This window comes from Botrytis byssoidea (assembly GCF_014898295.1).
Source record: "Botrytis byssoidea strain MUCL 94 chromosome Unknown BBYS_005, whole genome shotgun sequence".
Lineage (NCBI taxonomy): Eukaryota > Fungi > Ascomycota > Leotiomycetes > Helotiales > Sclerotiniaceae > Botrytis > Botrytis byssoidea.
The window spans coordinates 432-24,689 of NW_024065846.1; the positions used below are offsets into that span (position 1 = coordinate 432).

At 42.5% G+C, this 24,258-nt stretch overlaps 8 protein-coding genes across 8 annotated transcripts; 4 read left to right on the forward strand and 4 right to left on the reverse strand.

The window, feature by feature from the left end:
• Positions 1 to 1,303: 1,303 nt before the first annotated feature.
• On the forward strand, positions 1,304 to 4,862 carry EAE97_002811 (uncharacterized protein; the record flags this gene model as incomplete). Its single annotated transcript, XM_038873323.1, has 4 exons — positions 1,304 to 1,389; positions 1,503 to 2,130; positions 2,929 to 4,542; positions 4,599 to 4,862. The coding sequence occupies 4 exons, from the start codon at positions 1,304 to 1,306 to the stop codon at positions 4,860 to 4,862; spliced, it is 2,592 nt and encodes an 863-aa protein (XP_038735186.1).
• An 872-nt stretch (positions 4,863 to 5,734) lies between these two features.
• EAE97_002812 (uncharacterized protein) lies at positions 5,735 to 6,466 on the reverse strand (the record flags this gene model as incomplete). The annotated part of the gene is made up of 1 exon (XM_038873324.1): positions 5,735 to 6,466. One exon carries the CDS (start codon positions 6,464 to 6,466, stop codon positions 5,735 to 5,737), a length of 732 nt encoding a protein of 243 aa, XP_038735187.1.
• A 1,275-nt stretch (positions 6,467 to 7,741) lies between these two features.
• On the reverse strand, positions 7,742 to 10,992 carry EAE97_002813 (uncharacterized protein). Its single transcript, XM_038873325.1, has 5 exons — positions 9,473 to 10,992; positions 9,333 to 9,396; positions 9,127 to 9,283; positions 8,374 to 9,060; positions 7,742 to 8,319 (listed from the first exon to the last, which is right to left on the reverse strand). Exons 1-5 carry the CDS (start codon positions 9,850 to 9,852, stop codon positions 8,090 to 8,092), a joined length of 1,518 nt encoding a protein of 505 aa, XP_038735188.1. The 5' UTR covers positions 9,853 to 10,992; the 3' UTR covers positions 7,742 to 8,089.
• A 1,851-nt stretch (positions 10,993 to 12,843) lies between these two features.
• EAE97_002814 (uncharacterized protein) lies at positions 12,844 to 15,112 on the forward strand (the record flags this gene model as incomplete). Its single annotated transcript, XM_038873326.1, has 5 exons — positions 12,844 to 13,212; positions 13,440 to 13,746; positions 13,803 to 14,345; positions 14,401 to 14,501; positions 14,561 to 15,112. The coding sequence occupies 5 exons, from the start codon at positions 12,844 to 12,846 to the stop codon at positions 15,110 to 15,112; spliced, it is 1,872 nt and encodes a 623-aa protein (XP_038735189.1).
• A 1,549-nt stretch (positions 15,113 to 16,661) lies between these two features.
• Positions 16,662 to 17,921, reverse strand: EAE97_002815 (uncharacterized protein; the record flags this gene model as incomplete). Its single annotated transcript, XM_038873327.1, has 4 exons — positions 16,662 to 16,894; positions 16,974 to 17,491; positions 17,661 to 17,776; positions 17,880 to 17,921. The coding sequence occupies 4 exons, from the start codon at positions 17,919 to 17,921 to the stop codon at positions 16,662 to 16,664; spliced, it is 909 nt and encodes a 302-aa protein (XP_038735190.1).
• Positions 17,922 to 18,480: 559 nt separating this feature from the next.
• EAE97_002816 (uncharacterized protein) lies at positions 18,481 to 19,620 on the forward strand (the record flags this gene model as incomplete). The annotated part of the gene is made up of 2 exons (XM_038873328.1): positions 18,481 to 18,594; positions 18,673 to 19,620. 2 exons carry the CDS (start codon positions 18,481 to 18,483, stop codon positions 19,618 to 19,620), a joined length of 1,062 nt encoding a protein of 353 aa, XP_038735191.1.
• A 245-nt stretch (positions 19,621 to 19,865) lies between these two features.
• Positions 19,866 to 20,360, forward strand: EAE97_002817 (uncharacterized protein; the record flags this gene model as incomplete). Its single annotated transcript, XM_038873329.1, has 1 exon — positions 19,866 to 20,360. One exon carries the CDS (start codon positions 19,866 to 19,868, stop codon positions 20,358 to 20,360), a length of 495 nt encoding a protein of 164 aa, XP_038735192.1.
• A 692-nt stretch (positions 20,361 to 21,052) lies between these two features.
• EAE97_002818 (uncharacterized protein) lies at positions 21,053 to 22,871 on the reverse strand (the record flags this gene model as incomplete). The annotated part of the gene is made up of 4 exons (XM_038873330.1): positions 21,053 to 21,767; positions 21,823 to 21,959; positions 22,008 to 22,455; positions 22,531 to 22,871. 4 exons carry the CDS (start codon positions 22,869 to 22,871, stop codon positions 21,053 to 21,055), a joined length of 1,641 nt encoding a protein of 546 aa, XP_038735193.1.
• Between the last annotated feature and the right edge of the window lie 1,387 nt (positions 22,872 to 24,258).

Below are 24,258 nucleotides of genomic sequence, written 5' to 3' on the forward strand. Positions count from 1 at the left end.
TATGCTCGCAATTGTTGATAAATTGATACAGAAGAAATCGCTCGCAGCGATTCCGATTGTCGAGAATAATAGTCCAAGCCATAATATAAGAATGGTGAAAGCTAAGGGTTGGGCCGTTGGTAGCTTGCAATAGTAAAGCGAAAGGTAATTGAGAAGTCCTGCAGTCTCATCGGGGCAATTCGCCAATATGAATTGGCATTTATCTTCGGCATGATGGACAAGGCGGCACTATGGTATTGATGTGAGTACAAAGTCTAGCGTAGCTTATATGCATCCTACAAACCTCTTCATCCCGTTTCACAAGTCTTCTACTGTCCAGCGCATCCAATGCTCGTTTTTGTGCCACACCATATTGAGAACCGTAACGATATTTCGCGCTTTGATCTGCGACAAGACTTATCACAGCTGATAATGAAATAATCAATATGGTAAGATAGAAAGCTCGAAAATTATATTTGGAACGTTTTGGTGGGCGGGATAACGCCTTAGTCAAAGGAGCTCGATGCATACTTGATGCATGATCTGATGTGGACCTGAAGCTTTTGTCGGAGCAATGCGATTGCAGTTGCGATTGCGATGATAATTGTGTTAGAAGTTATTAGTACCTACATGGGAAGGAAAAGCTTCTGATAAAAGTAGAAATTCAAATTCCAAGTCGTAATCTGGGCTGTGCTAGCTAGATTGCCAAGATAGAGATTGGAGATTTATTTCGGCAAGGAAAAGGAATCTTCGTCATAAGAGTGAATGGTAAATAACATCGTAATCGCACGTATGTGTGGCTAATGACTGGGTCTGGTCCACCTCTAGAAGTACTAGATACTAGATAGGTTATCGATAAACCTGAGACAAGGGTGATCAACGGCAAACGTGTATGGAGTAACAAGATAACCTTGAAGCTTACATCCACTGGTGTTTCTCGTCGTGTTCCTGACGAGAGGTAGGTACCGATAGGAAGGATATAATAACACTTTCTTAACACTTGAGGGGAGGTATTATCTGATACACCAAATTGAAATGGGAGTGGGATTTATTAGGTATCTTATTCAAGAATTCATCCTTTCGCCGGTTCTTGACGAAAGTGGTGTGGCAATCAATCACCATGTAATAAAAGGTCCTATCTCGATTCCGCATCAGCTTATGTAAGCCATTTTCTTGATACCTAAGGTTGTAATACTCGCGTCGGGGTTGGGTAATCGGTCCCCGCTGTCCCTACCAAAATGTAAATAATAGAAAATAAACAAAGGTCAAACTTAACATCATTGCAACATATCTGCCTATCACGTCAACTTTTATATTTTTTGATATGCCTAGAGTTGCACAAAACCCAAGTGCGAAGAGGGGTAGAGTTGCTTCTGGCTCTTTACCAACTCCTGCAAAATCTCCCGTGAAGTATGATTGCCCTCGTTGCTATGGTGTTTAATGTCCATATCTGTGGCAGATGTGATGCTTTTCGTTTGCGTGCGCTCTGCAGAATGAGACTTTTCAATACTGATTGATGGCAGGGTACCTTTGAATGATGCATCGCCAGTGAAATTGGCTCTCAATGACGATGCGCGAGAAAAAGCAAAACGATTAAAATCGAGAAATGCCCACCATGAAACTCAGATGAACGAAATCAAAAAGGCTGCAACTCCACGGAAATTAGTGAACTTTGAACGAGCAGGAAGCTCCTCACCGTCAGTGAACCACAGAACACCGGGACGAGTGGGAAAAGAGAATGATTTGGATGGCGGGGTTATGATGGTTGGAGGAAACGCAGTCACTCCCATGAAGCGCGTACCAATTCTCGCAAACTTCGAGGAATGGATGAAGATGGCCACAGACAATAAAATCAATGCTGCAAATTCCTGGAACTTTGCGCTTATTGATTATTTTCATGACATGTCACTTTTGAAGGAGGGTGATGGAGTCAATTTTCAAAAGGCCAGTTACACTCTTGATGGGTGTGTAAAAATTTATACGAGTCGAGTCGACAGTGTAGCTACAGAGACCGGCAAGCTTTTGAGTGGATTGGCAGATAGCGGCAACAACAAGAAGAAAAGGGGCGAAAATGAGGAAGGCGAAGGAGATGAGAGTGAGGAAGAGGTAGAAGATGAAGATGGAGTTGTTAGGAAGAAGGCAAAGAAAAGGGTATGTGCCACTTACATTCATTATTACTTTGTTCCTCTCCAGCCGACGTACAAGTTTTTCAAAACAAGTCACATCTCATGTTGAGATATAGAAGATCGCATTTCATGTGAAGCAGGATTGTGGTCGCACAACATATATCTACCCAAGTGGTAGGGTGTGCTGGTCGTATTTGGATTTTTGTCTAGCGACATGCTTTTGGAAGAAGACTGGAGCTTTCATCTGAATATAAATTCAGATGAGAGAACTACTGGCACATACGACCATAGACTGAAGAGAATTGGGCATCCCGTCCGCTCTGCCATACACAAGCTTCAGATCGGTGGATTAGTAGTTGGGTGGGTGACCACCAGCGAATCCCCACTGTTGTATGTTTGATATTTCTTTTTGTCTCCCATTTGTTTCATTTTCTGCTGGTGGAATTGGTCCTGTAGAACGGCGAGGACGATGATGAACACAGTCAACCCATATCAATCCGCGATCTCTACTTCATAAGGTTTTTGGTCTCAAAGTTCCGTTAGGACTAGGCGCCAGTCCATGATCTACTACCTTAATCCTCAGTTCATTCAACTTTATCTTTCTCGTTTCATCCTTTTTGGTTTGGCGACTGCGAAAGGAAATTTCTTCTTGGAGTGTAAAGATTTTTTGGTTCTAGTGCCTTTCCAAGAAGTATTCAGCTCGATTTAAATCCCGAGGCTCACCCAATCTTAGATTAAGTCTGATTGTGATACCTGTTTGTCTTGGACAAATCGTGGACTTGGTGTAATTGATCAGAAAAACAATAGCTAATCATAAGTTCAGACTCAACGCTCATCGGAAGCAACTCTTGCAACTTCGTTTTCAGCATTACAATTGAAGAAGTTCGAACTTGAATTCTCCGTTGATCCTTTATTCAAAAAAGCATCTGCAGACTTCGATGAGGGTGGTGCTAAAGGTCTACTTTTAAATCATCTCTCTATCGACTCTAAAGGGCGTATTGTTTTTGACAGTAGCGATGACGCCGGTGACGCTTCGGCAGAAGGACGGGGTAGAAGACGAAAGGCTGACGCCATTGAAGAGGATGAGGAAGATGTTTTAGAATCAGCGAATGTCACTCTGAAAGATGATGAGGATGACGAAGATGATGGAGATGACGTGGAGATAGATGTGGAAGCTTTAGGAGTCAAGTTTTTCCCGAACTTGGATTTCCTCGAAGAACAGGACATTTGTCCATCATTAAAGAATTTCGACCTTGGAGATCCCTCTGGTTCTATGGATATTCCATTTTTAAAGGCACCAGAAGATTGGCGACAAGAGAAAGACAAGTCGGATGACAATGGTGTTGGTGATAGGTCAGGAATTTTCCTCGACGATGATAACCCTATTGGATTCGATGATGACGACGATGGACTCCTTGGAAATTTCGATATTCCAGATGATGCTGGATTCGGTGAAGGTGGTGAAGCTTGGGCTCGTGATGCCGCAATCGAACCACGCATGCGAGTCCACGATGTGGGATACGATAATGATAGTGGCGATGGTGAGGATGGAGAAGGAGGCGCTGGTTCATTTGACCCCGAAACTGGCGAGTACATCATATCTCTTGATCGTGGATTAAAGAAGGAAGGCGGTCATGATGATATTTTGAGTTATTTCGACGAGGCGTTGCAAAAGAATTGGGCCGGCCCTGAACACTGGAGGATACGAAAGATCAAAGATGTCAACAAGCCAGCAGTTACAAAGCCGCGCAAAGAGAAAGAGCCGTTCGAAATCGACTTCATCTCTCCTTTAAATGCCACTTTGGCTGAAACCATATATACTCATGCACCAACCAATGCTACGATATCGTTACCAAAGAAAGATTGGAAGTCCAAGACAAGAAATCTTCTTCCCGATGACAAGCATTTCAACTCCAAACAACTGTTACGTCTTTTCCTTAAACCTAAAGCTAGAATGGGTAGTCGAAAATCCGGGTTCGGTGCCAAGCCCGGAACTTTTGGTCAAAAGAAGGAGGATGATATCCCTGAAGGCGAGATTGGTGAAGATTATTGGGCACGAAAAGAAGAACCTGCTCACACATTAGAGGATGAAGCTCCACCTCATGGAGATTATGATGCCAACTTCTTCCAAGATGATGGTTTGGCCATGCCAGGTATAGATGATGATGATGATATGGAATTCGCCGACGCACGTGAACAATTTTCTCCTGGAGCTGAAGGACAAGGTGCAGGCATTGGTGGTATCGCTGCCATATTGAATGCCGGAGCTCAAGGTGTAGACGGAGAAGAGGGCGCGTTTGGTACACAGCTGGTTACACAAAGTAGAAGATTAAGGCCTGAATATGTGCAATATGCTAGGGTTGCCAAGAAGGTTGACGTTAGGAGGTTGAAAGAGGAGTTATGGAAGGGCATTGGATTCAATGAGCCTGAACAACCAGTAAGTTTATCTGCTCCTTATAATACCCGAATGTTATCACTAACGAATTGAAACAGGATATGTCACTTTCTTCATCACGACTCCCAACCCCACCTGTCAAAATTCCTACGGATGAAAATGAAACCCTTCAGTTTACAACCGTCATGCAAAACCTTCAGACTGTATATCCAAAGCAAGTCATGAATGATATCTCGACTAGTTATTGTTTCATCTGTCTTCTACATTTGGCCAACGAGAAGGGTCTTGTTATCGACAAGAAAGAAGGTTTAATGGAATTGGATATTAGAAAAGACCCAACTGCTGAAATCACAGTTGAGTAATCACAGCAACTTGGGATATGATGGACGCTGGACACAAGGACATGCAATGGGCGATCGGAAGGTATTTGATGATCATTATTTGGTCTGTTTTGATTTCTGTTTCTGTACAAGTTCCTGCTCGTGGGCATACGATTGAATTGTGCATCTCAGGATTCGAGGTGCAATGGTACGGCTGTACTGTATGGGAGTGGAGAATATTTGAGTGTGTATGATGCATTATGAATTGAAAAGAATCAATTGGGACAGATGGTATTAAATTAAGATTATGATGATAATGATGATGATTTAAGAAAACAAGAAGTATATTCACGTGTCATGAGAACAACCATTACTATCAAGGGTCTTGCACAAGTGTGCTTTATAAGAATAACATTGGAAGATAAACCATGTATTCTGTGCTATGTGCAGACTGACAAAATGTATTGTTCGTTAGTTTAATAACTCAATCCACCAGTAGGTGTACGGATTGACGGGACGCTACAAGAATGGACTTGTCAACATCTCTCGATGTATCGAATTAGATATCTTTGAGTGTTGTTACGTTCATCCATTAGATTTGAAAAAATCAAATTACAAATTTCGATATCAAACAATTGGAGAACGAATTTATTAGAAATTTCGAAAGTTGAGAAGTGTTCCGTCAATCCGTACACCCACTGGTGATCCTTCAGTTCCAAGGCTTTTGACTTTTGAGATGGGCGTTTATCATTTTCACTGGTGCACGATTATATTTTTATAAGGAAAGTTGTGTTTTTATTGTGGTTTGCAGATTTACAATGGGTTTAGTAGTGGAAATGAGAAGATTGCGTGGAGATTAGGACCAGCCTAGATTTGAACGAGAGCACGAGGTAAGAAATGAAGGTCAGAGTTGATCAAGCATCGGTCTTATCAGTGATAACGGGCTTTTTGACTTTCTTGAATTCTAATCTAAGTGTCTGGTTTGCATTTTGAACTAGCTCTTCACCAAGTACGCGCTCTGCCTCTCGAAGTGCTTCTTCTACAATAATGAGTTCCGGCTTCTGCTTCTGCTTCTGCTTCTGCTTTAACTCTTTCGCCAATGCTCGTCTCCGTCTCTCGACTGCAAACCGAGAAGGTTGTTTTGCTACGGGATCTGGGACATTACCATAGTGAGCATTCAACTCGGCCTCCAACTCGACCGCCAAGTCATCTTCTTCGTGAATCAAGCACCGTATCTTTGCAACAATCAACGGAAGGGTGTAATTTCTGGGGTACCATGGATCAGATGCGTGTAACGAGCCTCCTGGGCTATGTTTTACAGACTCGGCCGTCATGTCGCGGACAAGGGTAGCTGCGACGCCTTTACCGTAGTAGATCGCGCCCTTTTCAGTCCTAGAGATATTGTTTTCGTTAATAGTGTAGAGATGAAGAAGGTAGGATATCTCGGTAGGTTCCCAACAAGAGTCTTCGCGGACTGGAGGTACCTCGCTCGCAACTTTCACTCCATTTTTCTTGAGTCTTTTCATCCTCGTTATTTTTCGCACGAGGGCCAGCACGACAGTATCTTGCGTGGTAGTATCTTGCATGACAGTATCTTGCATGAGAGTATCGTGTATAACAGTATCTTGCATGATAATATTCGCCATAATTGCAAATACCCGTGAAATTTTCTATATCTACTCAAAAAGACAACCGATATAAAGTTACAGAAGTATGAATAGTAGAGTAGAGTAGTTATGAAGGAAGTTTGAGTTCTAAAGAAATAACATCTTTCAGATATAATCAAGCCATTTATACTTCCCCATGCAAATTTGTTCACTTCCTGTTCTTCGTCTTTTCATGATGATATATCTATATCGTCGTCTTGAGGAACTGTTCGCACGACAATCGTATTGTTCCTGGAAGATGCGTGATAAAGAGAAAGGAGATGACAAAGAAGTGCAGGATAAGTTGATTGTGTGGATGATGTTGTTTCTTTCTTGTGTTGATTGGTGTCATTATCAATGTATGTATTCGAAAGACATTTTTTATATATACAACGAATATATAACCTGTGAGCGTTTCATACAGTAACTCTGACTCATTTTATATAGATACATCAGATAATACAACTTGAACATCTCAATACTATACATGCGATAAACGTGCATCCTCGAATCCCTTTTCACATATATTCCCTCTAAATTATCTCACATTTACCAAACGATATCAATTGAAAAACTGAATGCCTCAATATAATATATTTAATGAGTTTGTAATTCGGAAACCCTTTTATACAAGAACTCTCACACATCTAATGCATATCAGATAGTAGAAATTAAATATCTTTATATCATAGATCTAACAAACCTATTCACACATTCCCTCAAGCTCTTTAATTCATCTCAAACACCACAAATCAAGTATCCCAATACAATACATAAAATAACCTCATATCCCCAAAAACCCTTCACACCCTCTTCTTCCCCTCCTTCCCCCCAAGCCCCCCAAGCCCCTCTAACCCCTCTAACCCCTATCAAATAACCCAAATCAAATATCTCTCTCTACGAGTATATCATACATCATACATCATCCATTCACAAACCCATTCCCATTCCCATTCCCATTCCCATTCCCATTCCCATTCACACATCCCCCCTCCTACTCACAGCATAGCATAGCATAGCATAGCATAGCATAGCAATCAATCAGCCATTGATCCAAACTCTAATAATCTTACGAATTTTTAAAAACCACTACTCTTCCACTCTCCTCCCAACATTCCCACATTCCCACATTTCCGCAAAGCCACAAGCACAACACAGGAGAGAGCGAGGAGAGAAGTCCTTCAACTACACGGTTTGATCATCACGCCGACACGAAAAGTATTTTGGCCTTTAAGCCCACAAATCTTGAATGCAGGAGGAAAAAAAAATAGGAATGATAATCTCTACTCATGAATTTTATAAATTAACAAAATTCGCGCTATCTATACTATACAACAGGGTATTAAATGTATGAACAAAAAAAAAGGAATCAAAGTTTTCCACCCAGTTCATAACATAACATAACGTGTGCGAATTCGTCTTCCATGTACGCGTCAACATATCGATGATGATAACATTCGCAAGCAATCCAGAATTCCAGATACCAAAATATCCATCCGCCGCTCAAGAGCTTTTATCCCGTCCCAATCCAACGCAACCCAATGCAATGTAATACAAATCTCATACACACAATCCAATCTCAGTCATACTGTTACATCTCATCCATCGTTTCATCCACCTCATCTAATATTTTCTCGCAAGCTTCGATCTCGATCTAATCTTTGCACCAAAGAAATAGATAAAGTAAATCAAAGCACAAAGACCAATACTAATGAATCCAATAGTACCCATAGCCCATTTCGTAGACATGTTATCGAACATGAGGACACCGAGATGGGCGAGACCTGCTGCGAGAGCAAAAGATGGAATGAGGAAAGCTGCGATTGCTGCACCGGCGACGTTGGGATAAGAGTCTGAAGAGGTGAAAATTAGCGAGATGTAAGCGGTATCATGAAGGGGGAACATACCAGTAATGTAATTAAGCATACTAAGCCACAATAATGGATCTGCAAAACCAAGAACACCACCTGCTACAACTGGTGACCAATAAGATACGCTTCCATCAGATGTGAATGCGAACCAAAGAAGTGTAATTGGGAAAAGCCAGACGGTCACCAAAGAAGTGATGAATCTAGCTTCTGGACGGTTGATACCATGCTTCTTACGATCTCTCGCGTAGAACCAAGTTTGAACCGGAACGAAGAGAAACATGACTACTACACCGACGACGAAATTAAGATATGTAAGATCGGCACCGATGTAAGTAAGACCATTGTTGACGACGAAAACATCAAATACACCGTCGAGGTATAAGAAGAGGATACCGTAGGCGAAACCGTTGTACAACCCGAGGAACATAACGACTGGCTCTGTGAACATGATTTTGAACGTCATGGTTGTGATGAACTTCATTTCGTGGAGAACATTGAGTCTGCTTGTCAAGATGGCAGCTTCTTGCTCATCGACAGTTGCACTCTTTGCGGCTGCTTTGGCGATAACTAATCTTGGTAGTGTTTCTGGGATGAAACACAATAAGATAGAAAATGCGAATCCGATGATTACGTTAATCAAAAAGATCCATTTGAGACCCATGTTTGCATTTTCGGAAATCCACTCTCCAACAGGAGATCCAAGAGATGGACCAATATTTGCAGCTGTGTGTACGTCATTAGTATTTTTTGTCCATGACATCAAGGGTTGGAGTGTGATTCAGTACTTACACATGACGAAGAGTGCCATTGCTTGTCCGGCGCCATCAATGTCACCAAAGAGATCCGCGATTGTACCAGCTACATTAGAAAGAGCAGTAGAACCTGCCGTGCCAGCAAGGAACATAAAGATAACAAGCATAGGAAGGTTAAGAGCATATGCGGTTCCCTAAGACTCGTTAAAAAGAATATTGGAGATTGCTCCGAAAATGACTCACAAAGTTCAAAACTGCATAGAATGCAATGCTGATAACATAAATCCATTTGCGGCCACCCAGGTCACTGTGAATGTTCAGTTATAGTTCTTGTTCACAACCACGATGATCGCGTTGTGCGTCATATGTTGTGTTCAACCTACGATAATGGACCCAAAAAGATGGGACCGACAGCTGTTCCCAAAATGAACATACTCTGACCCAAAGTAACGATTTGAGTAGTTCCTCCAAACTTTTCTTGGATCAAGAATTCAGCAGAGACATAAGTTGTACTGGTAAGAGTAACAAATGTCTGCAACATGCAATAAACCACCACGATACCCCATCGTTTGAAGGCAGGCCAGTGCATAGGATGATGTTCATCTTGAGCCTTTACGAGTTCGAGAATGGCAATTGTTTGATCTTCGTGTCTCGTGGCAGCGTTTTCATTTCGCGGAATGATATCACCTTTTTCGACGTTGGATGAATCTGAAGCACGGTTATGTTCGTCGATCTTCTTCTCGGCATTGTCGGTAGAAGGCATGGCGAACGAGCGAGCGAACGAACGAACGCACAAGAAACGGTGAACTTTTCTTGAAAAAGAAGCTTGGCCAAGAAAGTAAAAATCTGTGAATATACCAACGCGTGTATATATATAGAGCGAGAACGATGGATAATGTAGCAGAGGAAGATTGGGGCACTATTTTAACGTCCTTGGCTGACGGTTTGAAGATAAGAGAGTCGGATGATCAATTCATTGGCGACGTATGCAAGAGATAGGAAGATATATTCCAAAGGATGATGATACTTGTGAAATTAGAAGTTCATGGGAAGAAAACGGAACGAAGGAATATTTCGATAAGAAATTTGCAAAATCGGCCGTGCCGCGTAGCCCTATTATCGGTAGCATTGTAATGATTTGGGAAGGTTTATCCATGTTGAATGAATGGAGAACATTTTCGTCGGAATACCTGGGTTTGGTAAAGGTACGAAATAGTTGGGAATAGTCAGCAATGAAGAGGCAAGAAAGGTTCATGATTGGTTTATGATTCCTCAATTCATGCTTATCTTGACCTAATCTGGAAATTCGGGGATTGTCGAGACGAGGTATCCATTTTCTCCCTTGAAGTTTCTAATTCCAGGTTTTAACAATGAAGGTTGGTCAAGAAAACGAACGAAGTCATAAGCCACAGATAAGCAATGGTGTGCCGCATGAGAGGTGGATCTTCTCGTCTCATGTCAAGTTTGTAGGAGAGATGGAGAAACAATGGATGGAGATATGGGTTATTTTCGAAGCTGTTCGTTTGTCCTTAGTAGGTAGGTAGTTGGTTAGAAGAAGAATCCATGTGGCGAATGCGAAAACGTATCAAGTTGGGGAATCGATTTTGGTTATGTATGCCCAGGTGGTGAATGATGATGGATATTGAAGTTGTTGTAATTTGAAGCAACATGAGGTGCAGATTGCCCAGACTTTTGTTGCAGCCTCCCGTCTTGGGTCTGTATGAAGAGAGCCCTGTCGCCCAGACGGGAGTGTGAATAAGATCGTGGAAAGGTGCATAAAGCTTACGCCCAGAGATGTTGAACATGACTTACATGGCTTTCCCGTTGATTTGCCCAGACGGAGAGCAGATCATGGAAAGATGTCCGGGAAAGCCATCAGCCATCAGCCATCAGCCATCAGCCACACCGAGGGAAAAAGGCGATATCCGAACTCTGGAAACTTTGGGACAGCGAGTTGGATGGGGAAGAGGGAGTAGGTGAGTGGTTGGATACGAAGATAAAGAGAGATAAAGGTTCAAAAGGTCAAAAGAGATGTCATTCATTATCAAAAATGGGGAGCGGAAATGAGAGTGAAGTTAGGTGAGTTAAGTGAGACATCGAGGCGATTGATTGATTGATGATCCTATAATAAGCTGGTAGACCTCGGTATTGGAAGTATCGACATTGTTTAAATTTTAGACTTGACGTTGGCGTTGACGTTGACACTGACATTGACATTGACATTGTTGGAGAATTGAATTGGATTAAATTGAATTGAATTAAATTAAATTAAATTAAATTAAATTAAATTAAATTAAATTAAATTAAATCAAATTAAATCGATTCGACTTGAATTGATATTCCTTTCTACTCGAGTAGTCCTGTCGTCCAAAGTCTGAGGATGAGTAGAAAGCTATCCTTATATTTATCTTACTTCTCTCACAAGGTCAAAGCATCACTACAAACGAATTACAAACGAACCTCAATCCAGACCAGTTACTACCTACCACCTGCATATCTCATATTCATTGATAGGAAACAATAAGGCCTTGACAAATCCCCTTCGAAAAAGTAAACAGTTGAAATGCCTTTATGATAATAAGGTATCAAGGTATCAAAGTATTTTCCAATTCCTTCTCTTTGATCTTGCTCTTGCTCTTGCTCTTTCTCCACCATTTCCATTCCTTTTGTCTCGGTGAAATGATCTGAAAGGGTGAAATGAATACTTCCCACCAAACCACCAAAAAAGTAGCACCCTGACATAAGGAATATCATCAATATCCAAGGCCAAATCCAAATCCAAATGGCAAGAGGTTGCTAGAATGCTCCTGGCGTTTCCTACTTGCTAGACTACGAATTTCCATGTTCAAGCCAAGGTCATGATGGTCGTTTGCAAATTGGAATCATTCCTATTGTACAGAAACAGAATTGGAAAGGGAGGGCCACTTCCGTATCTACCTACCTAGTACACCTTACAATAATTCACCACTGCAAAAAGGTTCATCGACAACCCCAAAAAGTCGATACGATTGTGGAAATTCCTCTAGTAGCGAAGGTATCGTCCAAAGTTCGACTAAAATCGTTACCTCAAGATCTTATGGTTCTTCCTATGTTTCCTACTAGCAAAATATCATACTTCACGTGAAGCCCTTGAACTATCGAAATGCCACCTAGTACCGGTCAATTGTGAGCCTCGTCCATCACTTGTTTGTGTTCTTGATTTAGACCAATCAAAAGTCCCCGAATATGTGTGGCTTATGCAGGTAGGTGTGATCTTTCCAATTATAGCACAGGCTAAGGGTATGAGGGGTAAGGCTGACAGACTGCCTTCCTCTTTTTTTCCCAGATGCCCCTTCCCGATATATCATATCTCGAAAAGGATCTCTCAATCTAATTAAATTTCAGTAGAAAACACATACGTTACATAGCCAGAGATCGTTTCGACATTATCGATTTGATCTTTTCCAATACATATTGATTCTTGCTTTCCAACTAACCATCTTTTGACCCCGAAGATCAGCTAGCCAGCTCCAGATTCACTACTAGTTTTCTAGCCTACCTCTACCTCATTAAGTCTTCAAGAATTTATCACCTTCAACTCCCACCCAACTATCACATCCATCATTTTAACATTAAATAACTTCTCCCAACTCCATTCGTGCCGTCGCAGTGTCTTAAAACTTCCATCAACACATCTCAATTGAAAATCTTCGCACTTGCAATCTCATTTCAATTCATCTTCGGCCTCCAATCATCACCACCTACGTACCTCAAGATGCCGACCAAGAGGAAGAAGAACGTTTCTCAACGCTCTACTCAATCAATACTTCCCTATACCGTATCCAAGAGGAAGAAGGACGAATCGTTCGAAGTCTCTCGATCCAAGCGAGCCAAGGCCTATTTAGTAGTTTCGGATAGCGACGATTCCTCCTCGGTAGAAAACGACGATGACGATGACAACAAGTCTTCCCAGATCGGCGCACTCGATAGTAGTGTTACTGCTTGGAGTGATGAGGATGATGACGACTCCGATACTGGATCGGTTATTGTCGTTGACTCAGGTCCTATTGCAATGGCTGCTGCAACAGTTGCTGCTCCAAATACTAACCTTGACAAGTTGTTTAAGGAAGTTATCCCAACAGAGGTACGTTCTGTCTTTTAAATATTTCTACTCATGTTCGACAGTCGTGTATGTCGTCGTACCGACAACTACATCAGATTCATTCGTCTGATTGCGATAACCTGAAGATCACTTGACGACATCCCTTATTCCTCAGGCTACGAACAACATTGTTGAAGTCATTGCGAATAGTCGTCCGAGATTTGCGTATGCTTCCCCCTAGACTCTATTTGCTAACCACGCAAATACAGGTACACCAAAATATCGTCAAGTTCTTGTCCCACGATCGAGACATCATACGATACTCTCAGATCTGTCGAAACACTCGCAGTGCTATGTCGGATAGTGTCTGGCGTTATCGATTTCTGGAGAAATTTGATGCGGTACCCGATGCGCCCGTAGAGCTTTTGAGGGAGAAGTATCAGGTCAGACACACGACCACCAAACTCTACACTAAGTTCGAATTCAACAAGTACAGGTACCTTCCTACTGCAGATATCGCACGAATCGAAAAGGCACAAGAAAAGGTCCTTGATATGCTCCAGAATCTTATAATTGGTATGTCTCTTTTGAAGCTGTCTTCATCAAGCGTACATACTAATGAAATGGTACAGAATCCGATGCCTACAAAAGTTATGACGACAACGGCGATGAGATGATTGTAAGTCGCAATATCGATTACATTAGACAATATGTTGAAGGATCCTTCGTCTCGGGCACAACTCATGCTGGAGATATCATTGATATCATTGATTCCATTGCGAAAACTCGTAATGAGTGGAATCTGAAAGCGATTTGTTCAGTTGATAGTAATGCCAACACCCGAGTGTTGTTGATTCAACTATGCTTGACATCCATTTCTTGGGATCCAAGATATTGCACAAATACAATCTCTCAGTTCGACTTGTCCCAGTTGGAGGTTTACGCACCACCAGCGAGACAACCATTGTTTCTCGGGAAATGGAAGGGTGATCTCAACGTCCGTTGGTGTTTACATGTGGCGAATTTCTTCAAGTTTCACCTCAAAGCTGGAAAGGGTGAAGGACTTCTCGCTCATGCCTATGCCGAACTTGAACAAAGTCAATTACCACAACCATGGTTGGGTCGATTGAAGTCAGGAACACAAAGGCTAGGAAGCCATTGGAAAGGGGCCTATTGTAAGTGTCGACGATAAATGCTGCCTCAAATTCCCGCAAACTAATTCGACCTTAGTTTATGTCAATCCTGATGAATTGGCAAGAATGAGACAAGCTGGAGAAGAAACTGACGATGGTCCTTACTCGGATGAACTAGATGGTGGGGAGTCATTTCAGGTAAGCCAATCATGGGAACGTGTCAGTGGTGCAGGATGACTAACTTGGTGTTGCGACAGGATATATCTCTATTTTTCGACGACCAGATTTTCGGAGAGAAACAATGGCCCAAGTCATGGGAAACAATCCTTCATAGTGATCCATTCTCTAATGCTACCCCTGAGCCCACTCCTCAACGTCGTGCCTCGAGACGCGCTACTCGATCGAAAAAAGACATCAAGAAACCAAGAGAAAACCCTAATCCAGGTGTGAAGTACTTCTATGGTTCTTCACATGACTCTTCCTCGACTGCTCATTTCTATGGAGCTGTACATGGGATTCCTCCACAACATGGGATTCCCGGCTTTCAAAGAATTACCATCATGAAGTTTTTCCCAGATCAGAATGGATTCCATGATCCAGGGCAGTCTTGGGGCTATGAAGGTTGTGTTTTACCTGGTGGTCGCATCATTGTTGGTCGATGGCTCGATGCGCAATCTCATTCTTCTAGGAATGTCATGTCAGGACCATTCGTTTTCTGGAATACTGATGAGAGTGATGCAGCAGAGCCCATTGATGGCGAGGAAGCTTTGAAATTTCTCAAACTCTTGAAGCTCTACAACCATTGTTAGCTTTCTGCTCTTGCGAGCTAACCATATTTCATTTAATGGTTTGCCGTGACTTTTCAGTGCCCGTCACATCTAACATTAAAATGGGGAATGAATTCCTCGATTTAAGGCTATCAATTAACGATACTTGGGATGAATCTATCCAAGATCATGGGCATATTTTCAAAGCACCAACGCAGCAACAGCAAGCATACCGTTTTAACATACCCGACACATCTGATGACAAACATTGAAACATAGAATCATAACGCGACTGAATTACTTCTTTTCGTTTTAACAAACAGTATTATTTTGGACCAACATTATGAATTTTTTCATATTTAACAACGAACCTCGGGCATCGTTTACTCTCAAGTCTCTTCGCCTTGATTTGCACATATTTTACCAACTCTCGACATTCTTTCCAGACAAATATTCTTCAACGTACTTTTGGTATTCTCTTTTTCAAAAATTATTTGCGCGATTCTCTTTCCTTGTTTCAATTTTCATATTAATGTTTTTCTTTGGTAAGAAGTGAGCAGTAGGGAAGGAAGTGGGTGGGTTGATTTGCAAAAGGGAGGGAGTTTGTTTTGAGGGATTGGGAATGGGATTGGGGTGTTGGCTGGATATAAATGGATCTGCGTCGTGGGTATACCCCCCTTTTTTTCTTCACAATATGGCGTTGAGAATGGGGCGGTATCTTGCAATATATGGGTTTCTGCGTTTGTGATCCGCGTTTACATCAGCGTCTGCATTTTTTTACTTTCGTGGAGGAGGTTGTGGTGGTGGAGGTGGAGGGAAGCAAGATTTGGGTGAAGGTTAGATGCGAATGAGTTTGAGATCTAGATCTAGATCTAGATCCATCTAATTGAAAGTATGCATGTATGCACGCGGGCGGGCATTGATCAGCGAGCGATGTACTTTTCTTGAGTTCAAATGGAATGAATGGTCATTTTCGTATGGATTCGTGCCGTTTCGTTTCTCGAAGATTTTTATAGATTGTAGAAAGGAAAGAGCGCACGTAACACGTACTTCATGGAGGATGGACATGAGAGAACCGAGCTGGTTCGTAGATTGAGGATCTTGATGAGAATTAAAGAATGAGGCATTGAAAAATGATCAAAGAGGAATGGAGATAGAGATTTGTGTGATGTGCTGGATGTGTGTGTAATGATGTACGGAGTGTGTATTGATGTACGGATAGGTATAATGTGAATGATTATCTACTGTATACATGTGTGTTGAAATACAACATAAGAATATAAGTAAACATATAAGTAAACATATAAGTAAACATACATGTAAACTCAAGAGAGTGCTTTGCGTTCTGCATGTGTTCTTTTGTACCCCGAATTCTCTTTCTTTTTTGTCAAACTTACAAACTTGCAGCTCTTCTCTGTACTTTGTATATCATTTTATTCGAAGTTTATCTTTTGTCTTTATGTTTACCTGCCTACGGTATCTGTCCCAAAACGCCTCATCTACTCGCACGAACGCTTGATCAACTTCTCAACTTCTTTCTCTTCATTTCGTCCCCCACCTCCTGCCTCTGCGCGCGCCTTTTGACTAAAATCTATTCCTCAATCTCCTTAACACATTCCCACTCGCCCCTCAAATTTTCCTTCCATAAAGAAACCTTATTATCACCTCCACTAACTGCCAATACGTTTCCGCTCAAACTCCACGATACGCGCCAGACTTCGCGTTCAAATTGGAGAACTTTAGATTCCCATTGACCTGGGCTAGAAGCTGCGGATGAGGTCCAGATGCGCACGGTTTTGTCTTGGGAAGCGGATGCTATGTAACCTATTGATTTGTTGGTTGTTTGAATCCTTCATTGTGGGGGATGGGGAAATGATGGAAATAAAAAACGGGGAAAACATACTTTTTTGCAAAACCGTAGGACTCCACGCAACATCCCTAACCCAGTCGCCATGTCCCTGTAATGGAGCCCCTTCAACCTTATAGCTCAAACTAGCTTGATCCCAGCCCCAAATCCTTAAAAGATTATCACTTCCACCTGTAACAAATCTCCTCACACCACCTTCCTTTCCTCCCGCATTCGCACTGACCAAACTACCCGGCTGCGAAGATGGCGCCCAAGAGACACTATTCACACCAATACCATGCGCATGGAAAATCTTATGGTCCATGGAGTTATCCTTGAATTCTAGAACCGAAACATTTCCATCCGAGGATGCGCAAGCGAGGAGACATCCGGATTCATGGGGACACCAGGACAGAGAATTGACGGATGCAGTGTGCAGAGCGAAATCGTAGATTTTCGTCCATACCGATGAGGTTTCGCGGTAGATGAGAACTTTGCCGTCGTAGCCTGCGGAGGCGAGGATGTTACCATATTTGGGGTGAGCCCAGGAAATGGACCAGATGGCTCCTTCGTGGCTGGAGTGGATATGTTAGCTAGGTAGAGGGTAAAGCAGTGGGAGGTTAAGAAGATAGGTCATCGTGAACTTGTAGAAGATATGCAATGTGCAATGTGCAATAACCAGTGTGTTGAGCGCACGAAGCCCGTGTATTTGAAGTGTAGAGGGATTTCAGGAAAGCAACATACCCCTTCAGTGTTTCTGTAAGACGATGTGTTTCCCCTTCGATTTCAAAGATCTTTACTGTACGATCCGACGAACATGTTGCCAGTCTGCGACCATAATAATCTAAAGCTGCATCGTGCTAGACAACAAGTAATTAGTTTATTGACTTTCGATAACTCGCTGAAAGCTAATGATGAACAACTTCTGGTAAAACCAGAAAAATGGGACCAAGAAATACTCACAATCATATCATCATGACCCGAATTGGTTATTGTTTGCGCCATACTGACACAAGGGAATTAATTGATTGTATATGTATTTCGAAAGAGCTTCTGAGTTCCTGGAGCTCTCAACTGATTGATGCTGCCAGATCGTATCTAAGCGGCACTTACCGCTTTTGGTACACATCGGGGAAACATTTCCCCGGCAGAATTCAACCTGCATGTGATTTGTGTGATAAGGATGCTGTTATCCTGACCGCTTACTCATTAGGGGGGCAAAATCCCGAGTCTTAATCTAGTGTAGGTACGCGATGACATCTTTCAATCTTCTCCTCTCTTCTCTTACCTTTCTTCCTTTTCCTTACTTGTTTCATTGGTTTTTAAGGCTAGTTAATTGAGAAGATAGATTCGTATAAATTCATTCAGTACAATTATACCGTTTTTGTAATCTTCTAATAAACATCTCTATTCTTCTTACATCTTCTATAACTTCACTGATTCCATTTCATAAGCCTCGGTTCGTTAATCAAGCTCACATTCCCGGATCATCACATAATCGCAATCTTGGGAATCTCTCAACCACAATCAATTCAGATTAATTTTCGCAATAAGAAATAAAAACATGGCCGACAATCTTTGTGGTCCGTCTAATGCTTTGCAGAATTTCCAAAAGCATTCGAATGTTGATCGCACTCTACAACAAGATCGATTAATTGGTAGAGGGCCGTCGGCGCAGGTATGTATCATACATTATTCTTTACCCACTCCCAATCGCATTCTATTATCAGCCATAATTTTGCTAACAATACAGCAGGGTTTTCGAGCTTCGCCAGGTCCAAATGCCGGTCAGCTAGATGCCGAGTTTGCAGCTTTCCAAGCCGGTCACCAATCACTTGGTCCCTCTCCATCGGCGCAAAGCTTCTCTCCTCATCATTTCCAAAATCCACCTCCTCAATCTTTTCAAAACGTCGTACCACAACAATTTTCAGGTCAAGGATGGGCTAACGACTTCCAAAATATGAGTATATCTGGTCCTCAAGCGCAGTTTCAACAACAAGGGGTACATCAAACGATTCAACCACAAATGGGAGCAGGATGGCATCAGGAGTTTGCGCAAAGTCATGGAGCCCCGGGAATGATTGCGCAAGGGAATCAACCTATTATGGCAATGAATCGTCCTTCTATGATGAATGTCGGATTTAATCCAATGCCTAGAGTTCTTATGCAACAAAATCAGCTTGCATCTACGAGCCAGTCATTGGTAGAAAACAATGAAGTTTTTGATGAAGCGGCATTCGCCAGAGCTTTCGAACAAGCAGCTAATGCGGAAAGCCAAAGGGCGCAACAACAGGAGCTAGAGTCACAAGCTGCTAGTGTCCAACATGAAGAGACTCACGCTTTAGATCAACTGCAAGTTACAAAGGAGGCCGAATCAGAACTCGACAAAGCGGAGAGACAACTACTCGGCCAAGCCTTACTCGGCGCAGATACAATTGAAGATCCCGCGACCGCTACATCGGAACAAAATATACATGCACCAGATGCGCTATCACGTACAGCTGGTGAACTCTTATCTAGTGTTAGTAATAACCAAAGCGAGAAGTTTCAGAATAGTCAGTTTCTACAACTCATGCGGCAATTTCGCGATAAGGAGGTTACGGTCGAGGGAGATGAAGTAGTAGATGGGCCCATGAAAGCTAAAGAAGGCGATCGTAGGAACGGAGGTGGAGACGAACATTTTGAAATGGTTGGAGCACCCTAGCATAGTTTATCGGATTGATCCTCTCCCTGTGGACTTTTTGCCGTAAATGCTCTCGCCTGCTTGCAAATCGATTGATCCTCTGCCTTGTGGATTTATAAATGTACATACCATACCTACTTGTTACTTGTTTGCTCATGCGTGATTGAAAACAGTCAAACTTTGCCCAAGGTTCATAGACCAACTAACTAATCCGAAATTAAATACAACAGATCCCAAAAGTGTCAAAACAAACCGGAAACACAGCTATGTATACTCTAGTTACAGCTGCACTCGCCTTCGCAGAACATGGCGAGGAACAGAACATCAAGCGCGAGAAGAATCAAAGTAGCGAGGAAAAACAAAAGCAACAGACAGCTCGGGGTCGCTTAGCTCAGATTGCAAAAACACTTCCGAAAAAGGATAAGGAGACTGCAGGTACGGAATTGGATATGAAGCGATTGGTTGACGAGGGGTTACTGGCCAGGCTTCGTTCGGGTTATAGTGGGGATAGAGAGCAGGGTGTGGAGTCTTTGAAGACGGTGAGGTGGGAGGGTGGTGTTGGGGAGGGGATATTATCCAGGCGTCGTTCGAACTATACGAGCGATAGAGAGCAGCGTGTGGAGTCTTTGATGACGGTGAGGGGGGATGGGGAATCCGAGGTGGCGATGGAGGAGGGGCGTGAGGAGGGGGAGGAGGAGGAGGGGATTGATGGAGTGTGTAAGGAGGAGTCAGAGGGAGAAGTAGAGAGAGGAATGAAATAATGATTGGGTTTAAGAGTTCGCATTGGTATTCAGCAAGGAGTGAAGGGGCGAGGAAGTTGCTGTACTCGATGTTGCTGGGCTTGTGGATTGGATTTAGGAGAGGGGTGTTTGGATCGAGATTGAGATCCCTAGAAGGACTTGAATGGTCGGCTAGCTGGATATAACCTCTCAGATATAGAACTAGAATGTTAGATTAAGATAAAGTCAGTTATCAATAATGTTTAATATTAATCACGTCTTATCAAACCTATTACTCAAGTTCTTTCGCAAATGCACAGTATCTCAAATACTGAGAATGTCAAAATAAATAAAGTAAAATTAACCATCAAAAGAAAACAGCTCGTTGAGCAAATGGCCTCGGCCTGGATATATAAACATCTTCATCTCCGCCTCGAAACATGAACAATGTGAAGTGAATAGCACTCGTAAACTCCCGAATCGCCCCCCTAAAAACGAAGTTGTAAAGTACAGCTCTTCCCCAGATTTCCCTACGGCGCTGATGAGCAAGTCCCCCACAATAGCAACCTCGTTTCCATTGCAGAGTTCCATATTCTCTACCCGACCCTGATAACCGACCCCTCATCAATCCCTTTTTCTAAATCTCGATCTTCTCAATCCTTGATTTATCATCTAGCCAGTACTTCAAACCCAATGCATGCTCGTAATACTCCCAATTTTCGCCCAAACAACTTCTACAACTTCTTCTCCTCTTTTAGTCTCTTTTCCTCCTCGGCGACATAATCTCTCCAACCCTCACCCCTCATCCCACTGAGCATCTTCCTCAACATACCACTCCTTAACGATCTTCCATCTCTCTCGTAAGCCATTTCGATAGCCATTAAACTAATGACAAAAATCCACACATCACCACCCTTGATTCCCTTCCACCATCCTCTCTTCTTGCCAACCTTCCATAACGAATCCATCGATGCACGCGCACTGTATAAGAATTCTCCTCTTGCATCTTTTCTAACTACAAATCCCCAAAGACCGCCCAATGCACCTCCTAGGAAGAATCTCTGAGTAGGTAGGACATGTCTGGGCAGAATCGATTGGAAAGCGCAGATACTAGCCCAGCTAGTGCCGATGGCGCCAGAAATATAGAGGGTAGATTTGAGGATACGGATAGCGAGGGTATTTAGAGAAGAGATGGGGGAATTGTAGAATTTGCGATAGGCGGGGAGAGAGAAGAGAGAGAGGATCAGAGTAAAGACTCGAGCGAGGCGGGGGAAGACTTGGATCCAGTAGGTGAGGTAAGTGCGGAGACAAGAAGGGTCCGAGGGGTGGAGAGTAGCGCAAGTGAGGGATGTTATCAATGGGTGGGCGGGAGAGGTAATGGGAGAAATGCTGCTGAGAGACTGTGGTAAAGTAGGGTTATTGGGGAAGAGAATTGGGGACACGAAGGGTCTGGTGTGGGTGTTAGTTTACTTGATATAAAATTGTGAGAGTGACGATAACATACGGGTAATTGAGACGGGCCATTTCGGCGAGGTTATCGACGATTTCGTAAGTATTTGGCCATGGTAAATTGGCTGGATAATCTTCCAGTCGAGTTTGGATATACTGAGGAGAGTTTTTCAGAATGAAATCTCCATATTGCTGTACATTATTAGCACCCACGCATATCAAAACAATTGGGAACCATACCTTTGGAAAGCAATCTCTATCAAAAACAAAAGCATGAAGCAATTGACCACAAGTCAATGGGAAAAGTAACCAACTTCCCCACCACCAAGGTCTCTCCCATCTACTTCCCTCTTTCCCCCAAATCCAGCCCTCTTCTTCTGCCAAATTATACGATATTTCTGCAGCTCTACTCAATGCATAAATCGCAATTGTAACTCTCAGCTGGTCGCTCGGATAGACCCCCAACATAAACCCAGCCAAACTTGCTCCAACTGCTGGTGCCAAACTCGATGTAAGCGTCTTACTTGTTTTCGGGTTTCGCTGTCTGAAAGGTTCGGCTTCGGATGTAAGGAGATGTGCGCGAAGTCGGGTGAAGAATCGGAAAAGAATCCGATGAAGAAGAAGTATCGCAGAAAGGGAAAGAGAGAGGCGGAAGTTTGGTGACTTCCATAATGAGGTCTTCTTCCCCCTATAACATCAATTAGCTTTCGTTTAACTTTATTTCCACATCCATCTGCAAGAAGACGAATAACAAAAAACATACCCAGCTTTACCAGCGCCCATGAATTTCTCCGTGATCAAACTATATATCTTCAATCCCGCATTGGTAGCAAGGAATAACCTCAAGCTACCCCTCACAGCCGCAGCATTATAATCATCGCGGCCTGGTCTCTCTACCAATTTCTCTACCTTTGTAACTGTAGGTGCATTTCTCTTCAAGACTTTCGATCGTGAGATTATGTACTTATGTAGTGTTTCATATTCTTTCGCGGAAATGGTATAACGAATCGCATTGCGGAGAATAGGATCAGCAGTAGATTTAGCGGAGATTCGATCGCGAGGGGGTTTGGGAGCTTCTGGAGCACCGTTAGGTGCTGATTCCATAGTTTTGAAGTGGTTATGGGTGTCGCATGAGCGATGTTGTTTTGTTGATTATGGAGGATAGATGCTTTGAAGTTGAGTAATCTCCTTGATCAACATGTGAAGGTTTACCTCGGCGTGGAACAATAGGGAGAGGTTAAATTGGAGATCTGCGGTAAGGTTTCGTTATTGGATGGGGAAAAGAGGAATGTAGTGAAGTTTGTAATTACTTTATATTTTTGAATATCTTGAATGTTATGAGGATGTAATATGGTTTGTTTACTTCATGTCTATATAGTTGTCGCGTTGATGTGGCATATCACGTTGTTGTCGACATCCATATCCTTGATTGAGCCACCACAACACAATCATCCCAGGCATCTAACATGTTCTGTGGATTTTATCATCAACCAATCAGTGTTCCGAGTGCAGCATGTTGCTTCAATAGCTAGCTATCTAGGTATACATCATCAATACTTAATAAGAACTTCCAGAGAATTCAGTTTCGTGGAGGTCGCTCGATGTTCATCTTATATATTCTTGACATCCTCTCCGCGACAGCAGATGAAAAGAACAATCATCCGAATCATCCAAGTCAAGCAATTCTTCTTCATGTTACAGTGCAAAACCGCAATCATAATGAAAAATAAGTTATCCCGAAGGAAGCAATCAAAAATTCCCCCGATGGGGACCCCGAAGGATACCCAACGATTCTCGTCGCCCCGATGTGCAATGGAGGACTCGTATCATAGCGCTCTCAATTCTTGATCTGAAAACGCTCCGAGAAGGTAAGTATGAAGAGAAAAGAAAAAGAAGAAGAGGGAGAGGGGAATTGGAGGTGCTTATATAGGAAATTGAAGGTGGAGCGTGTAAAATCGGAAGAGGCCAGTTGGTGCAAATAGGACAAACATGGCCTGAAATGGTAAAGCGCTATTTAGACCGGGCTGTAGTCGTCAAGTGAACAGCTTTATTAATTGTAATTTAAATTATTTAAATTCTTTGTTGCAATTTTTTGGAAGTGGAGTGGGGTGCCATTCGGCTCGCTTCTGATATCTCCTAGATGTACTACTGAACTTCGCAGTCATTTCACTCCTGGAATTCGATCTTATTATTATTCTTCTTCTCCTTCTTTTCTCTTCATCCTCACCTTCTCGGAGCGTTTTCAGATCAAGAATTGAGAGCGCTATGATACGAGTCCTCCATTGGATCAAAAACTTCATGGTACATTTTCTTATCGAATATTGTAATTATATCTTCCAATATTCCGCTTTGGAAATACTCGTTTGCCGTGATCAAGAGTATCTTCGAGGATATCGCATACTATTAAGAGATGCGTCGTCCTTTAACTCACTTTACCTCAATATGCTAGTCAATTTCATATTCTCAACGTGCAAATTACAGGTTACAATTG